The 23758-nt window shown below is 47.8% G+C and overlaps 1 protein-coding gene across 2 annotated transcripts in view; it reads left to right on the top strand.

Moving 5' to 3' along the window:
• The first annotated feature begins 4938 nt into the window (after positions 1–4938).
• Positions 4939–23758, top strand: part of Drc1 (dynein regulatory complex subunit 1) — a 37407-nt gene continuing 18587 nt past the window's right edge. Inside the window, exons 1-7 of one of the 2 annotated variants that reach the window (XM_034514369.2) lie at positions 4939–5151; positions 14900–14987; positions 15854–15966; positions 18575–18758; positions 20135–20272; positions 21988–22074; positions 23334–23456. In XM_034514369.2, coding sequence (XP_034370260.1) covers positions 4997–5151; positions 14900–14987; positions 15854–15966; positions 18575–18758; positions 20135–20272; positions 21988–22074; positions 23334–23456 — 888 coding nt within the window. In that variant the 5' untranslated portion in view covers positions 4939–4996. Of the gene's footprint in view, positions 5152–9652; positions 9718–14899; positions 14988–15853; positions 15967–18574; positions 18759–20134; positions 20273–21987; positions 22075–23333; positions 23457–23758 lie in introns of those variants that run through there. The other variant, XM_076942192.1, reaches the window with a different exon arrangement.

Raw genomic sequence — 23758 nt, 5'->3', positions numbered from 1 at the left:
GATCTACTCCAGTAAGGACAAAGTATCCTTACCACAGGGGAAGTGCTCAAGTGTTGTCAACCTGCCACTAGTTTGCTGTCTGGCCATCCTGGGGACTGGTGCTGTTGATCTCTGCTGTTGGCAGATGTGGCACCCAGCAGCAGCGGTAACCAGGTCAGCCTTGGTGAGTGGAAGTCCATGTTGCTGAGTTCATGCGTATTGCCCATCTTTGTCACTATGGTCCCTTTGTGCACCCACTGGACAGTGACGGGAATGGCTGGGAAGAGGCTGACCAATGTCTTGACTGAAGTCACCTTTTGATGAGCATTTACATGGGGCACAAATATCTTCATTTTCCTTGCCCATTTGGAGAGCTCTGTCCACATACTTCTTCCCCAGAGTCGTTCTCACCAATTTTCCAATTGTGATTTTTTTCAAGACCCTGACCATCCAGCCAATCTATTGGCTACAGCCCACGAGTCAGTGAACAGTTGTACATCTGGCCATTTCTTCTTCCAAACAAATTGTAATCCATGTGCACTGCCTTAGGTTCTGCCCGCCATGAAGATCCCCCTTTACCAGTATCTTTCAGGATTGTCCCAGAAAGGGGTTATGTTGTGAGAAGTATTTAAAAACAAACAAACAAACAAAAAAAAAAAAAAAAAAAAACAAGTACCTCAGGCTTCCTGTACTGCTGTCAGCCACTCTCATGCCTCCACGGCTAGCCCCAAAGCAGGGACCAATCACTGTGTTCCCAGCTCCGGTTCGCTTGTCCCTGGAGTGGCTAGTTCTCTCAGCCATAAACCCCTGTCGTCGGCAGTCCCACATTCCAGTAACCAAATAGAACTGCCAAGTTCCCACGCTACAACCAGCAACCAGCAGGCCACCTGGCTCCAGTGGGGTATTCTCATCTTGGCAGACCCTCTGACCCACCCCTGCCCCATGTTGGTGTGGTCACTGCCTCCACCGGTCAACTCCACTGCCTCCGCTCCTCTAGGCCTACGCGGTTAGATATCACAATACCCAGTAACCCAGTAAAATCAAAACTCTTAGAGCTTATAGTTAACCAGTCAGATTTACATATCAATAAATTCTCAATACATCTTGTGTATTGAGAATTTAGACACAATTTAGACAAGTTATTTCAACTATTCTGTCCTTTATGATATCATATTTATCTACTTGTGGCTATTTAAAGCCACGCTGGTTCAGGATCTCTCTCTCTCTCTCTCTCTCTCTCTCTCTCTCTCTCTCTCTCTCTCTCTCTATACAATTCTTAGCTCCACTTCCCTTTTCCCTGTCCAATCAGAAGCCTCCTGCTACACTAACATTTAAATAGATTGGACAGGGAAATTCCTGCCACAGGGTTATAATGTTGCAGTTGTCCAGCTCTGGCTGGTGCCTGCATAATGTACCAAACCAGCAGTAAACCAGGTCCTAGTCTTTTCCTCAATCAACCAATCATAGGAAACACTCTGTGAGGCTATAGGTGCATGCTTGGCAGCAGATGGCATTGGAACAAGAGTGGAACCATAGGCATTTGGGCAACTTCTTCGTGTAACTTGCTTGTGCCTTCAGGACCTGCTCGGGTCCAAGTGAGTATATACCGCTTCCATGTGACAATAGGCTGCTGCTGTGCATGTCCTACTTTATGACTTGGAGGGTCTGATAACACCCAGCTCGTGATGGGCAGTTCAGGTCTCATGGTAACTTGGTGTCCTATTGTCACATGTTCAGTTCTCACTAAGTCCCAATAGCACAGCAAGAGCTGTCTTTCAAAGGGAGACTAGTTCTCTGCAGAGGGTGGTAGAGCCTTGCTGCAAAATCCCAAAGGTCTCTTCTGTGATTCATCTATAGAGGCCTGCCAGAGGCTCCAAATGGCATCTCCATCTGCCACCGACACCTCAAGTACCATCGGGTCTGCTGCATCATATGGTCCAAGTGGTAGAGCAGCCTGCACAGCAGCCTGGACATGTCGAAGGGACTTCTCCTGTTCCAGGCCCCACACAAAGCTAGCAGCTTTCTTAGTTACTTGGTACATGGGTCAAAGTAACACACCCAAGTGTGAATGTGCTGTCTCCAGAATTCAAATAGGCCCACGAAACGTGCTTCTTATCTCTCCATGCCCCCATGCCATTGGACTCCTAAGAATTTCACTGGGGTAAAAGGTCTTTGAAAATTTGGGTTGGATTTATTTACCATCTTCTGATATGCTTATGGAACCAGCATAATGTCATCAGTGTAGTGCACCAGTGTGATAATCAAGATCCCTTCTAACTAAGTTATGACACAGGGCTGGAGAGTTAAAGTATCCCTGAGACAAAACTGTAAATGTATACTGCTGGCCTTGCCAACCAGAACCAAATTGGCGGTCTTTATGGACGGGTACTGAGAAAAAGGAATTTGCTAGATCAATAGCTGCATACCATATACTATCAGATATGTTAATTTGCTCAAGTAAGGACACTATATCTGGTACGAAGCTGCAATCAGAGTGACTACCTGAGTTTTTGATATTCAGCTGTCATTCTCCATGATCCATCTGTCTTCTGCACTGGCTGGAGAGAGTTGAAGGGAGATGCTCTGGGAACCACCACCCCTGCATCTTTCAAGTCCTTGATGGTGGCAGTAATTTCTGCAGTTCCTCCAGGGATACAATACTGTTTTTGATTCACTATTTTCCTTGTCAGAGGCAACTCTAAGGGCCTCCATTTAGCCTTCCAACCATAATAATAGCCTCACTCCACAGGTCGGGGAAACAATGTGAGCATTCTGCCAACTTCTAAGTATATCTAACCCAGTTATACATCCTGGAACTGGGGCAATGACCACAGGATGTGTCCAGCGGCATGAGGGACCTACTATGAGTCAGACGTCAGCCCAGACTCCATCCATCACCTGACCTCCACAAGTCCCTATTTTAACTGGCAGGCCACAATGTTTCTCAAGAAAAAGCACCAATTAAGAACCAGTATTTAATAGCCCCTGGAAAGTCTGATTATTTTCTTTCCCCCAGTGTACAGTTACCCTTGTAAAAGGCTGTAAGTACCTCTGGGGGAAGAACTGGAGAAAGACTAACAGCAAAATTTCTAGGGGTCTTATCAAGGTCCTTTCTCAGGGGAACCTGGCCACCCCTTCATTCAAGGGGTTCTGGGTCTGCAAACTGGCTCAAGTCTGGAAATAGATTCACTGGCTGAGACTGCTTTTTGCCAGAATCCAGTATAGCCTTTCCTTCATTTGTTTTGAGATTTTTTTTCTGATACAGCTCAAACAAATGCAGTAGGCTTCTTATCTATTTCATGCCTGGAAACCCTATGATCAGCCAGTTCCAAAGGTCTGTATGAGTCATGCTCTTATAAAATTCATCTTGCCTGTGCTCACCATTACGAGTTACGTCATTATGTACATTGTTTGGTCTACGCTGCCCATATAACTGCAGTCACCTTGCTTCTGGTGACTCAGTGCTACTACTGGCTCCTACCACCTCAGTGCCCATTTAAACCCATTGCCTTTAATTCATTCAGTTGAGCAGTAGCATCTCCAACCCTAAGATGTGGCATAAGACACCAAAGTTCTTCAAATGTGCTGGTGTCCCCTCACCATTTTGCATCTTACAGGGTTAGTGAAGGGCGTGTCTTCTGGGCCGTCCCATTGTGGAGGATCAGGTTTTACACAGCAAACCCATTCTTGCATTGCAACTTCCCTGAGCCATAAAACCACTTCATCAACACAAAGCCAAGGAATATCTAGCATGTGTGAATTCCTAGGTTCAGTCTCCAATGTTACAAAATAAAAGTCTTGAGTGGTTTGCATTTGGGATAGTGTCTTGAAATGTAGCCCAGGCTGACCTAGAACTTTATAGCCTCCCAGAGGGCTGACTGTGAACGACCATGTCTGCATGTCTGGGTAAAAGGGTTTTTATTATTATTATTATTATTATTATTATTATTATTATTATTATTATTATTTAGGACTTTACATTTCTTATTTTAATTAAGTTTAGAGACAGAGTCTCATTCTGTAGCCCAGGATGACCTGTGACACATTCCTGAGTGCTGGGATTACAGGCGTGGTGCTTTCGTTTTGTTTTGTGTGTCCTGTCCATGGTGCTCCCATAAATCGACCTCCTTGCTGGTGAAGGCAAACCCTTTACCATTGAGCCGTACCACAAGCCCACAGACATGGTTTTAATTCTTAATGAGAACATTAAAAAAAACAACAACTTTTTACACCTATGTTTTTGTGTGTTCGTGTGCCACTGCAGCATGTGAAGGTCAGATGACAACTTGTCAGAACTGGTTCTTTTTCTATAGTGTGGGCCTAAAGGACTGAACTCAGGTGGTCACTCTTTTTTGGCCAGAAACAGTAACTGCTGAGCCATCTCTCTGGCCCAACATTATTTTTGTTGGCAAAGGGACACAGGGATAAGGAATAATGTCCTTTTTTCTTCTTCTGCAGACTGATGCTTTGAGAGAGCGGTGGTGTCCAGGGTTCCTCCTCCTCCCCCCCAAACCATTCTCCTGCACCCTCCTCTTTTTCATTAAGTAGCAGCTACAGACGATGAGCGTACTTGGGTTCACACTTCAAAAACCGCATGGGCTTTGGTGGTCTCCCACTCTGCTTGAGGAAAGGACGCCACTGTCTCTAGCTATAGTACAATGCTTTTCAGATAGCAGGTACTCAGTTATTTTGGATGAAAGTGCCTTTTAGGAATATTCATTTGGTAAGTGGATGATGAACTGGGCTTTCCAGTCAGAAAGAGGTGCGCTTTGTTCCAGCTGCCTTCGTGGGGTCAGGTCAACCCTTCCAAACCAACTTCAGGCAAGGGGAATAAAGTCCACATCTGGGGTACAAATATACAAACAACTCATAGCGCCGACAGAGAAGCTGAGCTGGAGCGTCCCGCGACAGCTAGCCCGCGATGAGTCAGGTGACTGCTTTCCCTTGGCAACGGTTTGTTCCTAGCAACCGGGCTGCTGGTCCAGGCGGAGCTGCCAGTGGATGGGAGATCGCCGCCATGAATCCGTCAGGAACCATTGGGGTCTTAGAGCAGAATGGGGAAGAACACTTAGCCACGCCGATTCTCGGGCCCTCGGTGCACTCGGATAACCCGCAGGAGCGGATCCAGGCCCGGCGCCTGCGCATCGCTGCCCGCCAGGAAGCCCGTAGGCGGTGAGCTGGGTGGCAGGGTGGTGCGATGGGGAGCCCAGAGTGCTGTGCAGGGAGTTGGGACCAGGCTGGGTGGGAGCCCTGCGGTGAGGGTGAGGTGTGTGTGTGCCTGTGCGCGTGCGAAAAAGTTTTTCTGGTTTAAGCAGGAAAACTTTTCTTCTAGAACATTCAAGCAGTGTGAGTTTTGGGACAGCTAGGGCTACATAGCGGGACCTTGTCCCAATATTTAAAAATAAAAATAAAAGGTTCTAGGTCAGATTTAATCCAGAGGCTATAATTTGTTGACCTGATGTAATGGACTGTGATCTGTGAAAGAGTCAGTTATCTCCAAGCTACTAAGAATACCTTATAGCAAAGACCAGGACAAATTACCACAGCCAGTGAGCATGTGTGATTGTGTGTTCCACGCAGAGGTAAACACCTTGATCCATTTTTTAAATTAAAAAATAAAATAAAGCCAGGGTTAGTAGCTTATGCCTTTAATCTCAGTACTGGAGAGGCAGAGGCAGGCAGCTCTCTTTGAGATCAAGGCTTGCCGCGTCTGTAGAGGAAAAGCTTGACACCTCAAAATGAAATAAAATAGTAAAAGCTTTCATTCCTCTTAGTGGCCACACTCACTGGGCCCAAGACCATGTCCATCGATCTGCTGAAGCAAAGATGGGGCAGCTGCTTGTTTGTGCAGAAAGTGATGCCCATTGTCTAGAATCCATCCAGGTATTGCAAGTGCCAGAGTTAAGTGACTTAAGTGAGTTAAGAGGGGTGTGATGGGGGCCACCACTCTTGCATCCCACCATGCTCCCTAGGTTTTTGTGTCTTTGTGGCTTAGGTACAGTTTAAGGGACATCCATTTGGCTTCCGCACGATGAGAGCTCTTGTTCGCTGGTCATCGGACTTCATGTGACAGTTCTTCAACTTCTAAGTCGTTCACCCCATTTTTACTTTTGGTGGTCTACAGACCCAGCAGAAGCATAAGACAGATAGTCTGTGTGTCTCCATCCTAGTAGGGTATGGTTAGCATTTCTAGGTACTGTGGTAACTCAGATCTGCTTTTAATTGTCCTAACTCTGTCTGGGTGTCTCCTTCCCTAACAGTTCCCTGATGACCACCAGTCCCCTTGGGGAAGGGCTGGGAGCATCATCACACTGTGCATTTGCATTTGCCATTGTGTTCCATGTTCTTCCTCCTAGGGTCCCTGCCACCTCTTTAGTTAGGAGGTTCTGGGATAAGAACTGGGGTTGTTTCGGGAACCGAGCAAGGCAGAAGCATCCTTGGTATGTCAGTCTGTTGCTGCTATCTTTGGCTAACAGATAACTGGCCTCTGTCTGTCCTTCTACTTGGCTCCAAATGATGCCACATTTATCCATCTCCAGTTGTCTATGGATCATGGTCGTGGTTGTCGCTGTGGCCTTTAACAAGGAGACTGGGAATTCAGTGATGTTCAGGAAGTTTATATTCTAATGAGGAAGAGAGGACACATTAAAGTGAACAAAGTGTCACTATAACTATGAGCTATGACAAGGACATCAAGGGGAGAGGAGACTAGTGGATGTGGGCCCTAAAGCCAGGCAGCTAGAAAGGATGGCCTGAAGATTGAGAAAGAACCAGCTTCATAAGGAGGCTCTGAGCTAGGTTATATTAAGACATTTATTGTCAGGTGTGATGGCACACACCTTTAATCCCAGCACTTGGGAGGCAGAGGCAGGTGGATTTCTGAGTTCGAAGCCAGACTGGTCTACAGAGAGAGTTCCAAGACAGCCAGGGCTACACAGAGAAACCCAGTCTTGTAGGGGTTGGGGTGGGGGGACATTTATTGATTGTGATAACAGTATATGATAATGTCTAAACAAAATTAAGGCTACTCTCCTGATGGGCAGGGTGTCACTTTCACCTTCAAATTACTCAGCTCAATGTTTGGGGAACGGTGTGAAGGGGCTGACCTGGGCAGAAGGAGACAGTTACTCTGGTTCTGATGAGGCACAGGATTGGCCTGGACTCTGTGGCAATTATTTAGAGAGAAGCAGATAGACTCAGGACAAATTTTGAAGTTGAATTTGATGGATGCTTCTGATCAGCTGTTTGAGCAGCAGACAGTATGACCTCTATGTGTATGCCATGGTTTGAGCGCACACACACACACACACACACACACACACACACACACACACCCAAATGAATAGATAAATAATATTTTTTAAAAAGATAGGTGTCATCAGGTATGGTGGCATATTCCTATAACCCTGCTCTTGGGAGGCAGAGGAAGGCAGGCATCTCTGAATTTGAGGCTAGCTGGGCAAAATAGGGAGTTTCAAGCCAGCCAGGGCAGCAGCATAATGAAACCCTGTATCAAAAATAAGACAAAACAAAACATGAAAGAGGCGTGGAGAAATGGCTTAGCAGTTAAGAGCAGTGACTGTTCTTTTAGAGAAACTAGGTTTGATTTTTAATGCCCCATACCAGTTTACAACTGTCTCTAACTCCAGTTCCAGGGGATCCAATGCCCTCTTCTAGCTTCTGTGGGCACTAGGCAGGCACATGGTACTCAGACTTACATGCAGGCAAAACACCTGTTCACACAAAATACAACAACAACAACAACAACAAACTGTTCAGCACAATGGAGGGAGTGGCCCTACTCCAGGCGTTGGGGAGGTGTGTGTTTCAGTAATCTTTCATTTCATTTTATGCCAATTCCCAGCACAAGAGGAAAGAGGGGAGTGGAGGGGAAAGCAGAGGGGGGGGGGGAAGAAAAAGGAGGAAGAAAGAAAGGAAGGAAGGAAAAAAAGGAAGAGTGGGTGAAGTGTAGAGCAATTTTAATCCTGCAACATGACTGTTCTGGCAAGGGATCACACCCAAAGACCTAGGTCTGTGTGATCCAGCTGGAATGCAGACAGGCCACACATCTTTAATCCCTTTGGCTGGAATACAGACACAACCTTAGTACACATCTTTAAGGTAAAATTAGTTTTGTAGAAGGAAACAGCCATGTTTGAAAGTGATGTCTAAAGTGGTGAATCAGAGAAAGATTTGACAGAATGAATCAGAGGTAGGATACGCCCAACTCAGCACAGGAAAGAGAAACTACTAAAAAGCAGTGCGGGGGGGGGGGGGGCAGCTGGGAGTCAGTGCAGTGAGTGCAGTGCAGTGGAGTTGGGTTTGTTGTGAGTTCATGCCATTCAGTGCAGGTCAGCAGAGGCAGCTGAAGCCAGAAAATAAGAAGTCAGAAGATTAGAACGAATTGCCAGAGTTAATTTGAGGCCAAGCAGAGTAATTCAGTGAGAAGCTGAGAGAAGCCAGATGGAATCAGTCAGCCTGGAGAGGAGTCTGAGACAGAAGAGCCAAGTTGAACCAGCCATCCAGAGTTCAGAAAGAGCTAAAAGGGGTGAGTTTATTCTGCAGCAAGCCTCCACGTGGTGACAGTTACATCAAGTGAATAAAAGTTACCTTTACAGGGAAGAAGGGAGGGTCCATCTCAAAGTACATCACTGCAAAAGTTCAGAATACCAAGAGCAAAGAGATTTGCCTACAAACTGAGTGAAGAAAACGAGTCAGGTGCTGTGGTCCAGGACAGTACCACTGATGCTTAGGGAGCTGAAGCAGATGGGTCAAGAGTTCCAGACCACCCTGTCACAAGGAAACCAAGAAGAGTAAAACAGGGTAACCGAGTGCCACCCTGTCCGGGTGTGGGTGCTGGAGGCTGGGGTTCAAACACAAGTCCTTACATTTCTGTTTGCCCAGCCCCTAGTGGGTGCTTTTTGTTTCGTTTTTAGATTTATTTTATCTTACATGTAGGCTGACTTTGCCTGAATGAATGCATGTGCACCACACACATGCCTTGTGCCTGAGGTGATCAGAAGAGGGCATCAGATCCCTGGAACTAGAGTCCTGAATGGTTGGAAGGCATGTGGGCAGGGAGACCTGAACCCAGGTCCTCTACAAGAACAAGTGTTCTCAGCTACTGAGCCATCTCTCCAGCCCTGAGTGTGTGCTTTAAACTCATAGCTCATGTTAGTCTGGTCATACCTCATTTCAAGGGCCTATTAGATATGTGTGGTCTAAGGCCACCATATTGGCTAGCACAGTACCCAGGTGGGGGTGGGGTGGGGAGAAGATGAATGAAAGCAGCAAAAGAATTGAAATAGAATTTGTAGCAGATCTGGACCAAAGTCACTTTCCTTCTGGAACCCCTATCTCTGTTCCACGGAATAGCCTGGAGTATTTGGACAGACTTGGTTATTAATTAACTGTCTGACAGCCAAGGCAGGAAGTCTGAGGTGGGGGTGAGAATACAGCTACCTTAGCCTGGCAGTGTCTTAGTAGAAGGGGGCAACAGTGTTCTTTCCAGAGGAGCGAAGGGTAAGTTCAGATCAAGAAATTGAGTGAGAAGACACAACAGAGGGTGTTTAGGTGAGGGTGGCAGTCCAGAGAGGCTGTCTGCTCTCTTATCTCCGAAACTGGGCTGCTGTGGACTTTGAGCACAGTGGGTGGGGCCGAGGCCAGTGAAGGGTCTCCTTGTTTCCTGATGAATGCTGGAATCCTGGCAGCTTCTTTCCTAAAGCTGCTTAGGAGCCGGTATGACCACTTAGGCCTTGGGAGGAAGGCGGGCCTCTTAGAAGTTAGCAGTGTGGGGGTGGTAAGCTCATTGCCTGCTGCTTCCTTAGAGAATTCCAGAACTTTCTCTCTCCTCTCCTCTCCTCTCCTCTCCTCTCCTCTCCTCTCCTCTCCTCTCCTCTCCTCTCCTCTCCTCTCCTCTCCTCTCCTCTCCTCTCCTCTCCTTTACTTTCTTCTCCTCCTTCCCTTCCTCCCTCCCTTTACCATGAAGCCTAGGAGGCAGGTGGCCTGGCACTTTCTGTTAACCCACACTGCCTCTGAACCAATGCCTCTCTGTCTTACTTTCTCATCAAAATATGGATTATCGTTACTGCAGCTTTGGGGCACAGACCTGTCGCTAGGAGCCCCAGCATGCTAGATTCTGGCCACCAGGCTCAGTATACCAGTTAAAGAGAGAGCAATTAATGGTAAGAGACAGAGAAAAGAGGTTTAACCAGTATGACCACATTGGGAAGTCCTTTGACCCCAAGTTTAGTATCAGTTTTGGTTCTGAAGGCTGAAACCCCATCAGAGGCTGCCACGTGTGCCACTGTTCTCGAAGATAAAAATAAGAGTGAGAACAAATGCTTGCTTAGGCAAAAGTAGTTGGTCTGTTAGTTTCCATCGTTGTTGACACAGTGTCACACGCTGTAGCCCAGGCTGGCCTGGAACTCACAGTAATCCTTCTGGTTCAGCCTCCCAAGTGCTGGGATAACAAAGCTTGGCTGAAGCAGTTTTACTCAGAAAGAAAAGTCATGGAGGAGTCAGGCCCAGCACTGACTTGGGTGGAAAGGTTCAGGTTGCTGCCAGTAGGAAGAGTAGGGTGGCAGAAGGGTCTGACATGTTAGTGATGAGGATAGCTTAAAGAAACCTCTTTTTCCTGGTTTAAGGGAATTTCCCCATGTGACACATGACTCAATGGCCAGTTTGTCCTTGGAGACATTATCTGGCATTATCTGGGACTGTTGGGTGCTTCTCTGATGATGATCGGATAAGGGGTGGAGCTTCCACAGGTTGCTAATAAATAAGCAGAGATGCCAAGTAGCTAACAGCTCCAGTGGACTAAGGGTATGGTGGCTTACGCCTCCTGTCCCCAGCAGGGTCCTATTGTCATTTAGTTGGAAAAGTCGTATCTTCCTAGCAGATAACCCCTTCTCTGAGGCCAGGCCTGCCATTGATGATGGTCCTCCTCACTGCTGCCTGGCTTGGTTTTAGTTCCTTGTCTTAAGGATGTTTATCTACGAGTCTTCCCCAAAGCCAGGGTCACAGCAGGTTTGGGTGGCCTTTGAAGGTCTGGAACAGGACACTGTCAAAATGGACAATAACTGCAGAACTCAGGACTTGCCTGTTTAATGCCATTTAAAATACTATGCAGCAACAAAGTAAAGCAAACAAAGAAGTCCTCGGAAATGGAATCACTTTTCTTAGGCCACCTCTTCCGTGTGTCTGTTACACTGACAGCTTCGGCAGGCACGCAGGCACAGCCCCACTCTGGCTCAGAGGCAGCCGAGAACAGAGTCTCTCTTTTTTCTTTCAGAGACCGGCACTCAGGTAAAACCAGAGGCAGGAGGGAATTACCAGTATGAGTTGGAACTGACATTTCAAAAGATCTTAGGGTTGGTGAGACGGCTCACTGGGTAAAGGTACTTTTGATCATGCCTGCCCACCTGAGCTTAGTCCCCCGGATGAGGTAGGAGAAGAGGCCTGACTCTTCCAGACTGTGACTTCACATGCACACTGAAGCATGCCTTCCTGTCAATGGAGAAACAAAAAGTAATTTAATTACTTTATGAGTGTTTTGGCTTCTTATGTGTATATACACCACGCGTATATCTGGTGCTCTTGGGCTCATCGAATCCTCTGGAACTGGAATGGATGAGGTGGTTGTGAGCTGCCATGGACGCTGGGACTCTAACCCAGGTCCTCTGGAAGACCAACGAGGACTCTTGACTTCAATTCTCAGCACCTATGGGTGGCTCACGACGAGCTATGACTGTACTTGGGAGATTTGACACCTCTTCCCTTCCTGAGTTCATATGTACACACCCATGCCCACACAGAGGCACATACACTGAAAACAATAGATCTTTTAAAAGATTTTAAGATTACATTTTAATCACAAGGGTTGAGAGGAATCGAGATCTTTGCGAAGAAGGTAAGACCGTCCAGGTGAGAGCTGATTGTGGGTGTCTCAAGGAGCGCTTCCCTCAAGCGGTGGCATATTTGCCACTTTGGTGCCTCTCAGATTAAGCCTCGGGCAGCTAGGGTCCCTCCCCCCTCTCTTTTTGACAAGTGAGACAACAAAGTACCTCATGAGACGCCTTGGGTGGGTTGTAACCTGAAGTAAAACCAGGGGTCACTAGGGTTGCACCAGACTTCAGGATGGGTCTTGGCACTGTAAGTGGGGTTCAGATGCAGTTCTCAGGAAACTGTAGGTTCGTATCTGGTAAAGGAGAAAGGCCTTAAACAAATGCTGTTCATTATTGGGGGCTGTTCTTCGTTCTCAGCAGGCGAGAGTTTCAACCAGACTCCTGGGTGAGGCATTCCTTTTCCCTTTCAGGGTTGTAAATTCTCCTGTCTTTTGGCCTGTCTCAATATGGCCTTCCAGAATTTGTTGTTTTGCTGTGTGTGTGTGTGTTTTTTTTTTTTTTCGTTGTTGTTGTTTTGTTTTGAGATACAGTCTCAACAGCCCAGGCTGGCCCCAAACATACTATATAGCTCAGGTTGGCCTTAAACTACTGATCCTTCTGCCCCTACCTTCCAAATACTGGGATTACAGCTGTGCACTAACCTGCATCCCAGCACATTTTACTGAGACTAAGACCTGCAAAGGGGACTCTCTCTGCCTCTGCTGACAGCACACCCCAAAGCCCTTCCCTTCCCTCTTCCTTTGTCCACACCCTCCCTCCCTCTGTCTCTTCCCAAGTAGCAGGGAATATAGGTGCAGGTTAGGGTACCTATCTCAACTGGCCTCAGTATGCAGCTCAGGCTGACTGGCCTTAAACTGGAGGTCCTCCTGCCGTGGTCTGCAGAGTGCCAGAATTACAGGCCCGAGCCTCCATGCTCGGCTCTCCACATTGCTTGAGGTTACATCCTTCCTTTTCTGAGCAACTAAGCAGCACATTCTATTGATGTTGTATAAGTCACTTAAGTCAGCTGCTAGGGCTGGAGAGACAGCTCAGTGGCTAAGAATGCATGCATACTGTGCTTGCAAAGGACCACAGTTTGGCTGCTAGCATCCACACAGGGCATCTCTGTCTAATGATTACCTGTAACTCCAGCTCCAGGGGATTCATAACCTCTTCTGGACTTCATTGGCACTTACACTTACACCTGTTCTTATAGATGCACATACCCCCCCCCCCCCCAATACACACATATACACACATATGCGCGTTAAAAATAAAAATTAATCCTAAAAAAATTAAGTTGCTGTGGCCCTGAGTTCAATTCCCAGCAACCCCATGGTGGCTCACAACCATCTGTAATGGGATCTCTTCTGGAGTGTCTGAAAACAGCAAATATATATGTATGTATCTTTCAAAAAAAATCAGTTGCTGCTATGCCCAGGAATATTTCATATTCCTGTTGGTACAGGAACTGCAGGCATTTGTGCTTCTGGATTTGTGCGCTCAAGAGAACTTTAGAAAACTCATGAAGGTGAAAGCTGACAAGAGAGTAAACGAGTTTCAAGTTTTTATCAGTTTTACCAAACTGTCCTTTATTCGGATTGTTACACGCTGTGTAAACAGTGCCTGATAATTCCTACATTAAAATCTTTTCTAGTCTGATGGAAAATAGTGGTGTGTGCTGGAGGATTTTATGTCAACTTGACACAAGCTAAAGTCATCTGAGAGGAGGGACAACCTCAATTAAGAAAATGCCTCCTTAACATTGGGCTGCAGGGCATTTTCTTAATTAATGACTGATGGGAGAGAGCCCAGCCCATTGTGGGTGGTTTCACCCCTGGGCTGGTGGTCCTGGGCTCTATAAGAAAGCAGGCTGAGCAGGCTGTGAGGAGCAAGCCAGTAAGCAGCACCCCCCACCCCCGGCTTCTGTATCAGCTCCTGCCTCCAGGTTCCTGCACTTGTTTGAGTCTCTGTCCTGACTTCCTTTGAAGATGAAGACTTAGAATCTTAAACCAATTAAACCATTTTCTCCTCCTAGTTTGCTTTATGGCCATAGTGCTTCCTCACAGCAATAGAAACCCTAAGACTGGTTGCACCCAGATTCCCAGGGGTCTATGCTGAGGGGTCATGAAGGCTCCGGCCCAGCCACGCATTGGGAAAGTCAGTTGACTGACAGACAGTGATGGTAAAGCAGGACATCCGTTCTGAGCCCCAGAGTTTTGAGCTTGCGTAGCTGGCAGCTCTCAGACTGCAACTGTTGATTGTTATCTCAGAGCCAGTCAGTAAGGCAGGACCTGCCAACGATAAGGAAGGCCGAGCTGCCCTGGGCTGACTTTAGTGTCTGCCCATTTACCAGCACACCTGTTCCCTTCTGGAACCCAACATGAGGCCTGAGGGCAGGATTCGAGAAAAGTAAGGCCATAGAGGTGGCATCAGCTGGTGTCCACACTCGCTGGTCTTGGTGTAGACAAATACCACACAGAGGAGGTGCCAGCTACCAGGTGTCATCTTGGTTATGTTTCCTGCTCTTGCAACAAAGGCAACTTGAGAGAGAATTCATTTCAGCTCACAGCTCATAGCAGGGGGTCAAGGCACTTGGACCGCAGCCAGGGAAGGTGTTTTCGACCTCGGACACTGGGTCTTCACATCTCAGCCACACCCTCAAGATAAACCCCATATACAGCCCAGATACCTGTCCCATGGGATTCTAGATTCTGTCAAATTGGTGGCTCCAACTTCCAAGGGGACTTGGTAGCGTCCAGTCCTCTGCACCTGACTAGATTTATTCAGAGATGGGTTTTGTATGCTAAGGTTCTTTATCCTCCTTCATTTGCTTCTAGTGTGAGGTCTTGTTGTTTGGTTCTAGATGTAGCCCTGGCTGTCCTAGAACTGGCTTTGGAGACCAGGCTAGCCTGGAACTCACAGAGATCCACTTTCCTCTGCCTCCGGAGTGCTAGGCTTAAAGTTCTGGGTTTAAATACAGAGCACAAACGCTCATAACCGCACTGTCCTGCTTTGGTTTCTTTCTGCTGCAGGGAAGCCCTGGGAGAGTATTTGGATGGGAAGAAGGAGAGTGAGGAGGAGCAAAGCAGGAGCTACAAACAGAAAGAAGAGAGCCGACTGGTAGGAGCCAGTGGCTGCCGAGTCTCTTAGCCTGGTCTTCATAGGCAGGACGTATACCTTCTGCAATGCTGACTCTAGACGGGGCGCGTTCCCTAGGAGTGAGCTTTCAGATTGTAGGCTCCTGTCAGAAAAGGTGGAACATAAGTGCCCAAGAGATGGGGGCCGGAGTGCTCTGCCTGAAGACGGGCCTAGGATACAGTATGAGCTGGTCTCAAAAACAAACAAATGAGAAATTGGGGCTGGCTGGGGGTGACTCAGGGATGAAAGTGCTTGTGTCAAAAGCACAAGTACTAGAGTTTGGATCCCAAGCCCATGTAAATGCAGAGTGGGCAGGGTGGCAGAGACGTGGAGCCCAGAGCAAGGTGGCTTAGAATTCACTGTGTAAGGCTGGCACACACCTTTAATTAATCCAGTACTTGGGAGGCAGAGACAGGCAATCTCTGTGAATTTGAGGCCAGCCTGGTCTACAAAGGGAGTTTAGGACAGCCAAGGCTACACAGAGAAACCCTGTCTGAAAACAAAACAAAACAAAACAAAACAAAACAAAACAAAACACTGTGTAGACCAGGCTGGCCTTAAAACCAGAGATCCACTTGCCTCTACCTCCTGAGGTGTCATATTAAAGGCGTAAACCACCATGCCCAGCCTTTTTTTTTTTTTTTCCTTACATTTAACTACTTTATGTGCCCCAGGTTGTATGTGCCATGCTGCATGTGGCAGTCAGAGGACAGACAATTAGTGGGAGTTGATTCCTACAGTGTGGGTTCCGGGGCTTGAACTGAAGTCTTCAGGCAGCAAGGACACTTACCCAGTGAGCCATCCCAGAATGTTCTGGCTTCACAGCTTGCCACCTGTCTGTTTTCCAGAAACTGACTAAACTACTGCTCTGCGGGACGGAGTTGGTGACAAATATTCAGGTGGCTACAGACATCAGAGAGATCCACAGGAGAGTTGAAGAGGAGGAGACCAAACGGCAGAGGTAAGGGATAGGCCGCATTTGTGTGACCGCCGATGTGACCGTCCTCCAGCCCTCCAAGTCCTTGGAGTGAAAATTTATCTCAACTTTGTCTCATGGAATCCCTTCCTGCTCTTAATGAACCCATCGCCCTCCCTTCCCCACCTCCTCCCTCCTCCCTCCCTTCTTCAAGTGTGTGGGTATTAATGGAGGGCCAGTCCCTTGCCTCTGACAACACGAAACACTCAACCGTGGTCTGTTCTAAAGATGAGATTACTGTCAAGGATTGTAGGAAGTCACAGGAGGAGGCTGTTGGCATGTCTGCAGAGGTTGGAGAAAACTCAGCAGGAATTCTGGGTTGTGCTGGGAAGGCCAAGTAGGGCTTAGGCTGTTGTGTAGGCATTTTAGGCCAAGGTGTGCAATCATGGAACATGCCTGGGAGTGACAGGTGCGGCTCAGATGGTGCCAACAGCCCTGGGAATGACTCTTGCAGGTGAAACCTGTTGAGTAGGAGTTGGTGGCCGAGCGTGTGATGACTAGGGGTGGTAGTGGGCTGTGCACATGCGCCTGAAGTCAAAGCTTGCCTCTGCCAGCAAACTTTTCTGTGGCTCTAAAGCTGCAGCAAAATTGATGGAAACCTGGGTTTGGCGCGCCCTCTAGTGTTTAATCTGCAGAGGTCACTCCAACCTCAGATAAGGCAAAGATAAAACCCGAATTTAGTGACAAAGTGACTCTTTGTGAGGAAAACACTGGGTTTTCTTCCTCTTATCTGGAATCATGGAATCTCTGGTCTTGGTAAACACACTGGGAAACACTGGGGCTTGTTTTCTTCTGTTTGGCATACAGGTCTGTTACCTGAAGTCATGCTGTAAGACGATGTTACTGTGGCTGAGATTTAGAGGTGTTGTTTAAAGGCCACATGATAGTGAAGATTTGGAGGTGAATGGGGAGGCCAAAAAAAATCAACCAAGAAGCTCTATATTTGAGTCAATTAAATGACCAGACCCACAGATAGCTCAGGGCTAGGCACATATGTAGCAGCATAGCTTAGAAAAGAGACACTGTAAGAGGTCCTGTGCTCTCGACTGGACAGCCGAGGGACAGGGTGTGATCCTATTCATAGTGTGCCTCCTGCATTAAAGAAGTTTGTAGCCAGGCGGTGGTGGAGCATCTCTTTACTCCCAGCACTTGGGTGGCAGAGGCAGGAGGAGTCCAGCCTGGTCTGCAGAGTTCGTTCCAAGACAGCCAGGGATACACAGTGAAACCCTGTCTCGAAAGAATAAAACAAAAGAAGTTGTGGTCTTGTTTGGTGACAGTTGTATAGAGTTGGTAGCATTTGGTTGCTGGTGTGGTCCTCGCCACCATTTTCAGAAGAGCTCCTGTCTCAGCTCTGATGCCTTCTTCTCTGACGCATCCTCAGGGGCACAGGGCCTCTTTGGAATTTCTAAAAGGCATTCCTGATTTCCTTCTCATTAGTCTCGATGGGGAAGAACAATCAGACACCCAAGCCTACGCTGTTAATAAAAAACATTCATAAGAATTTAAGAGTAGCTTATACTCAGTACTTGGAAAGTTGAGATAGGATAGTAGCCTCAATATTGAAGCCACTCAGGGTTGCCTGTGGACTCTCAACAGAATGAATGTAGGTGCCACTTATGATGGGACTGCCAGGTCCTGAAACACCCCCCCCCCCAACTCCCTGCAACAGTTCATCATTTTATTAACCCTAGCAACAGGTGTACAAAGGTCGCCAAGGTAGATGCTTCATCCTCTCCACTGTACAGAAGAGGAAAGTAAGACTTGCAGGGGTCAAGTGTTGAGTCCACCCACAGTAAGGCCAGCATTGAATCTAAGCTGTTTATAATAACTGCTGTGTGTCACCATCCCACTCAGCCCAGCTGGCTTGATGTGGACGCATGGATGTGTTTTTAATGCTGACATGTTCTTAAATTGAGGTTGGAGTTTATGAAGAGGAGGCTTTGTGTGAGTCACTTGTCTTGATGCTTTGACAAAACACCCTACAAGATCAGCTTAGGGAAGGAAGACTTTATTTTGGCTCACAGTTTGGGGTTATAGTCCATGGTGGCATGGAAATCATGTCTTAATCTTGACACATAGCTTAATCTTGACACAACCTCACAGCCTGCCCAAAGGCTCGCTTCTGTTGTGATCGAACTGTTGAACAATGTTGACCATTGCAGATTTCAATGTAGATTTGAGCAGGGCATGAAGAGCTGGGGGGTGGGGGTGGGAGGATGGCAATCTGTGCTTTAGTGTGTCTGTTTGTCAGGGGACAAACTTGCTGTTGGTCTTCCTTGGCAGGTGTTTCACTTGGTGTGAAGCACTGGGACCCAAATGTAGAAGCAGAGAACTGACTGCAAGTTGTCCTCTACACATGTGTGCCTGCACATGTGTGTGCATGCACACGTACATGGCCAGACACACCAAATAAATAAATAAATAACAGGCAATACAAAGTTAAGCTAAAAAACAGTTTCCCGCCAGAGTTTGGCTTTGCTCTGGGTAAGTGTCTGAGGGAAGAGCCTGGACCATGGAACCTGGACCGTGCTGCTGGGAGAAGCTGCCTCTGGAAGGCAGGACCCCCAAGAATGCAGCATGTTTCTGCCTGCAGACTGGAGAAGCTGGAGAATGAAGTTAAGACCAGCCAGGACAAATTTGATGAAATCACGGCGAAGTGGGAGGAGGGCAGACGAAAGCGAATTCCCCAGGAATTGTGGGAGATGCTCAACAGCCAGCAGGTGCACTGTGCTGGGCTCATAGAAGACAAGAACAAGCTCATCAGCGAGCTGCAGCAGGCAAGGGGCGACGGCGGGCGCGGGGCGACGGCGGGCAAGGGGCCACGGAGGGCGAGGGACCATGGCGGGCGCGGGGCCAGCCTCCATCCAGGCTGAAAGGGGGGTGGTGTGGCAGTCCTTGGCTCTTCCTGCCTTACTCTATCACCTAGCCTGTGACATAATTCGAGCCAGGAATGGAGATACACACCTGTAATCCCAGCACTCGGAGGCTGATGCAGGAGGATAGCAAGTTCAAGGCTAGGTGGGCGATAGTAGTGAGGTGGCGTTGGAAAAGAACGAGAAATCCACTGGACTTTTTTTTAATGCTGAGTTGAAGCTCCTTGTGGACCATGCATGCCAATCTCTCAGGTGGATGGTTCCCAGTTCTGCTGACTCATTCCGAGAGCTCCCCTTACTCCGCTGGCTGTTTCTCTAACCTCTCAGAAGGGTTTGAGTTTGGCACAGTCCCACTCGTCTGTTTTTGACGTTGTTCCCATTGCAAGTCTACTGTCTCAAGGCTCTTCCTGTTTTCTTCCGGGAACTTGCTATTTTAGGCTTTGCGTTTAAGTTTTCATTCCATCTGAGTTAATTTTTTATTTTTATGACATAAGGAGCGAGCGCTATTTCATATTTTATGTGTGAACTGTCTGGCTAGTTCAATAATTCTTATTCTCCTCCTCCTCCTCCTCCTCCTCCTCCTCCTCCTCCTCCTCCTCCTCCTCCTCCTCCTCCTCCTTCTCCTCTTCCTCCTCCTTTTTGTCTTTTAGGTTTTCAGTTTCTGGCCACAGACTCATAAAGTCCAGGTTAGCCTTGAACTGTACTTGTAATTGAGGATGGTCTTGAATTTCTAATCCTCCTGCCTCTGCCTCCTAAATACCGAGATCACAAGCACATTGCACTGTACTGGGTTTCTGTGGTGCTACAGATCAACCCTAGGGTCATCTGCATTCGAAGTGAGCACTCTACCAACTGAGCTGCGTTAACATCAAAAAGACTTTCCCCACAGTGCAGACTTGTTGAAGACTATTGGGCTGAGACTAGGGATGGAACCCAGTGGTAGGGTGCTTGTCTAGCATGCCAAGACTCTACTATGCACAGCCTACCTCTGTCTCTCAGGTGTTGGGATTTAAAGGTGTACACCACCACACTTGGATTTTTCTTTTTAACCAAGTCTTGCTATATAGGCTAGGCTGGCCTTGCGCTCACTATGAACCCTAGAGAGGCCTCAAACTCAGTAACCAAGGCTGACACTCACATTCACAAGCCCCTCATATCTAGAGCCGCATCATTGTGCCTGGCTTAATTCCTAGTGTTTACGGCTTCAGACAGAGATGATTGTGTGTGCTTGGGATCTCTGGCTTCTGTTTCTGACCGACTCTGCCTGTTCTCTTCTCAAGGAGTTAAAAATAAAAGATGACCAGTATGTGAAAGACTTGAAAAAACAATCGGAAGACATCACCCTGCTTCTGGAGAGGATGGAGGAGCAGGTGAAGAATGTGATGAAGAACTTCCGCCAGGAGCTCATTCGCATCGAGGTGAGGGTTCCCGGGGACACCGGTCCTGAGAGTCCAGGTGGGGCCCGATAGCGCCATCCTCTGATTTCTGTCTCTGATTTTAGGGTTTGTTTGCTCATTCATTCATCTATTCAACAGTAGCCCAGTGTGTACTGTATGCAGGGCACTGTTCCAGGGGCAGCAGAGACAGCCATAAACAAAATAGAGCCTGCATTCTCAAGGGAGGCAACTAGAACAAAACATGTAAGCCCCTAGGTATCGGGTTTGGCTTGTACAAATAAGTATTGTGTAAGTGTAGTCAGTTCCCTGTCACTGGGAGAAAACAGCTTAAGGGGAAAGCCTCACTGTGGCTGATGGGTTCAGAGGACTCAGCCCATCATGATGGAGAGGGCATGGGGCTGAGCAGTTCCCGCTGTGAAGGCAGGAAGCAGGGAGGAGTATGCCTAGCTAACGGGTGTCCCTCTCCCCCTTATCTCCCCAGACCCCCAGCCTGTTCTAGTCAGGCTCCTAATCTAACGTACCGCCCACACTCAGGACAGCTCTTTTCCTTAGTCTCGGACTGTCCAGGAGGTGTGCCCAAAGCAATTTCTCTGGAGCCTCTCAGTTCAACCAGGTTGCCAGTATAGGCGAACCACGGGGGAGAAGTGAGGGGCATTAGCATTCCAGAACCATAGTCAAATGCAGTGGGTTGTTGCTGGTACATGGCCGGTGACATGAAGGGGCAGGGGACAGGAAATGACAGCTGGGAATCAAGGATCAGTGCCTTGAACGTGAATGACACGTTCAAGATTAAGATTGGGTTACTGGTCTTCCAAAAATGGAAGAGACACAGGACAGCTGGGCCCTCTTCTGATTGTCACTTCATCCCTGCAGTGGGAGGCCTTTTCTCTTCCTCTTCTTCTTCTTCTTCTTCTTCTTCTTCTTCTTCTTCTTCTTCTTCTTCTTCTTCTTCTTCTTCTTCTTCTTCTCTCTCTCTCTCTCTCTCTCTCTCTCTCTCTCTCTCTCTCTCTCATTTTTCAAGACAGAGTTTCTCTGTATAACCCTGGCTGTCCTGGAGCTTACTCCGCAGACCAGGCTGGCCTCGAACTCAGAAATCCGCCTGCCTCTGCCTCCCAAGTGCTGGGATTAAAGACGTGTGCCACCACTGCCCGGCAACAGGAGGCCTTCTCAATCTTCATGTTGTCTTTGTTTCATGGGGGCCCAGCCATGGGCATGCTATTCAAGGTTGAAGTACTTGCCAAGCTTGTCCTGTGGCTGCCAGCTAAGACTCTGTCACTGGTACCAGGCCTCTGATAGACAGAGCCAGTGGTTCTCAACCTGTAGGTCTCGACACCCTTTCACAAGGGTCACATATCAGACATCCTGCATATCAGATATTTACATTACGATTCATAACAGTAGCAAAACTGCAGTTATGAAGTAGCAAAGAAATAATGTTATTGTTGGAGGTCACCGTATGAAAGGGTCGCAGCATTAGGAAGGCTGAGAAGCACTGCACTAAGCTATGGGACTCTGGGAAAGCTTCCTCTCAGAGTTTATGGGAAGTACACATCTGTCCGTGCAATTCTTCCATCAGCCATTTGGCCACATGGAATTTGGGGCGTTCCTGTTTGTGTGTGACTTCACTCATCTGTGTGACTAGGCTCTTGTGTTGTTACCTAAAAGTTCTTGGTACTGGTGGGGCCCCCTCCCCACAACGGGTGCAGACACGAGGGTTGTTTCCTGTTTGGTTGTAGAAAGCCTTTGAGACAGAACGACAAGAACTGCTATCCACTAATAAGAAGAAATGGGAACGAGCCCTGCAGGCTCACAATGCCAAGGAGGTAAGAGGGGGGCGAGCGGGAGGGGGCCGTCCGGGGGGACCCGTGAACCTGTGGGTAGTGATGGATACCGCTAAGCCTTGAGCTTCAAGTGCCCCGAGTAGGACCTGTGTGCCTCATGCCCCTTTCTGAGCTTCATTGTTATCGGTGTGGTTTTGGAGGATGCACCTGTCTGATGGGTAGGTAACAATTTTGCAGCCTGTTGAGACTGTCCCCTCAGTATCCACCAAAGTCATAGTATTTGTGGTCCAATAAAGTGTCTTGATTTTTCCTTCTTTCTCTGAGAGAGGGTCTCATGTAGCTTCGCATGGCCACATGTAGCTCAGGATGGCCACATGTAGCTCAGGATGGCCACATGTAGCTCAGGATGGCCACATGTAGCTCAGGATGGCCTCAAAATTTCTATATGTTCAAGATGACTTCGATCATTTTGCCCTTCTGCCTGCATTCCCCCGAAGGCTAGAGCTCTGCAACATTAAGTCCAGTGTGTGAAGGACAAGGGCCCGACCCAGGGTTCCCTTTGTGCTAAGTGAGTGCTCTTCCAGACGAGCTGCCTCACCAGCTCAGGACACTTTTAAAACAGACCTTACTTACTTGTTGTTGTTGTTGAGATGGTCTCACTGTGTAGTTGTATCTTGCCTGAAACTCCCTGTATAGAAAAGCCTGGTCTCGAATTTGTGAACATGCTTCTGCCTCTCGATTGTTGGAGTTGCAGGTGTGTACAAACCAATTTTAAGACATATTTAAAAAATAGCATGGGGATATTGCATTCCTTTATTTCATATGTACAAAGAACAAAGAAATGACATAAGATACACCATCACCACCACCACCACCATCGTTGTTTTGCAGGGTAAAGGCTAGGTGATAAAGTGTGTTTGATTTCTTTTAAGATCTGTTTTGTGTGTGTGTGTGTGTGTGTTTTAATGTGTAGGTATGTGAGCATATGTGAATGTGTGTAGGAGCCCACACAAACAGAAGAGGGCATTAGATTTCTTGGAGTTGCAGTCATGTGGATGCTGGGAACCAAACTTGGGGTCTACTAGAGCATCACTCTCTTGACAGCTGAGCCGTCATGCCAGCCCCAGTTTAACTTTTCGACAGAGCATCTCTCCGCAGTTTCTGCAGTAAGAACCTAGCTAAGGCTCCCAGAATTCAAAGCCTTGGAGTGTGGTCCTTTGACTGCTGTCCAGGAGAGCACGGGGCTCTAGGGGACTGAGCTGGTCTGGAGGCCCGCTCATCCTGTTGTCTGCCATCCTTAGCTGGAGTACCTCATCAACCGCATGAAGAAGGTGGAAGACTACGAGAAGCAGCTCAACAAGCAGCGGGTCTGGGACTGCGAGGAGTACAACACAATCAAGATCAAGCTCGAGCAGGACGTGCAGGTGACGGGCTGCTCCCCTCACCTGGGATCAGAGGGCAGACGTCTGTGGGTCTCAACCTAGCTACTACCCCCAGTGTCTCAGAGGCAGCCATTCACTGCCAAGTGTTTATCTGCTTTCTTTTACTTATTCATTTTTATTTTTTTCTGGGCAGGGGTAGTGTCTAATGTAGCCTAGGTTGGTCTTGACCCTGAACTCCTGAACTTTCTGCTTCTTGCCTTCAAGTGCTGGGAGTTGTAGATGGTTGTGAGCCACCAAGGGAGTGTTAGGAACAGGACACACACACACAAGTTCTCTGCAAGAAC

This window comes from Arvicanthis niloticus, chromosome 11 (genome assembly GCF_011762505.2).
Source record: "Arvicanthis niloticus isolate mArvNil1 chromosome 11, mArvNil1.pat.X, whole genome shotgun sequence".
NCBI classification, from domain to species: domain Eukaryota; kingdom Metazoa; phylum Chordata; class Mammalia; order Rodentia; family Muridae; genus Arvicanthis; species Arvicanthis niloticus.
This window is presented reverse-complemented; position numbering and strand designations above follow the sequence as displayed.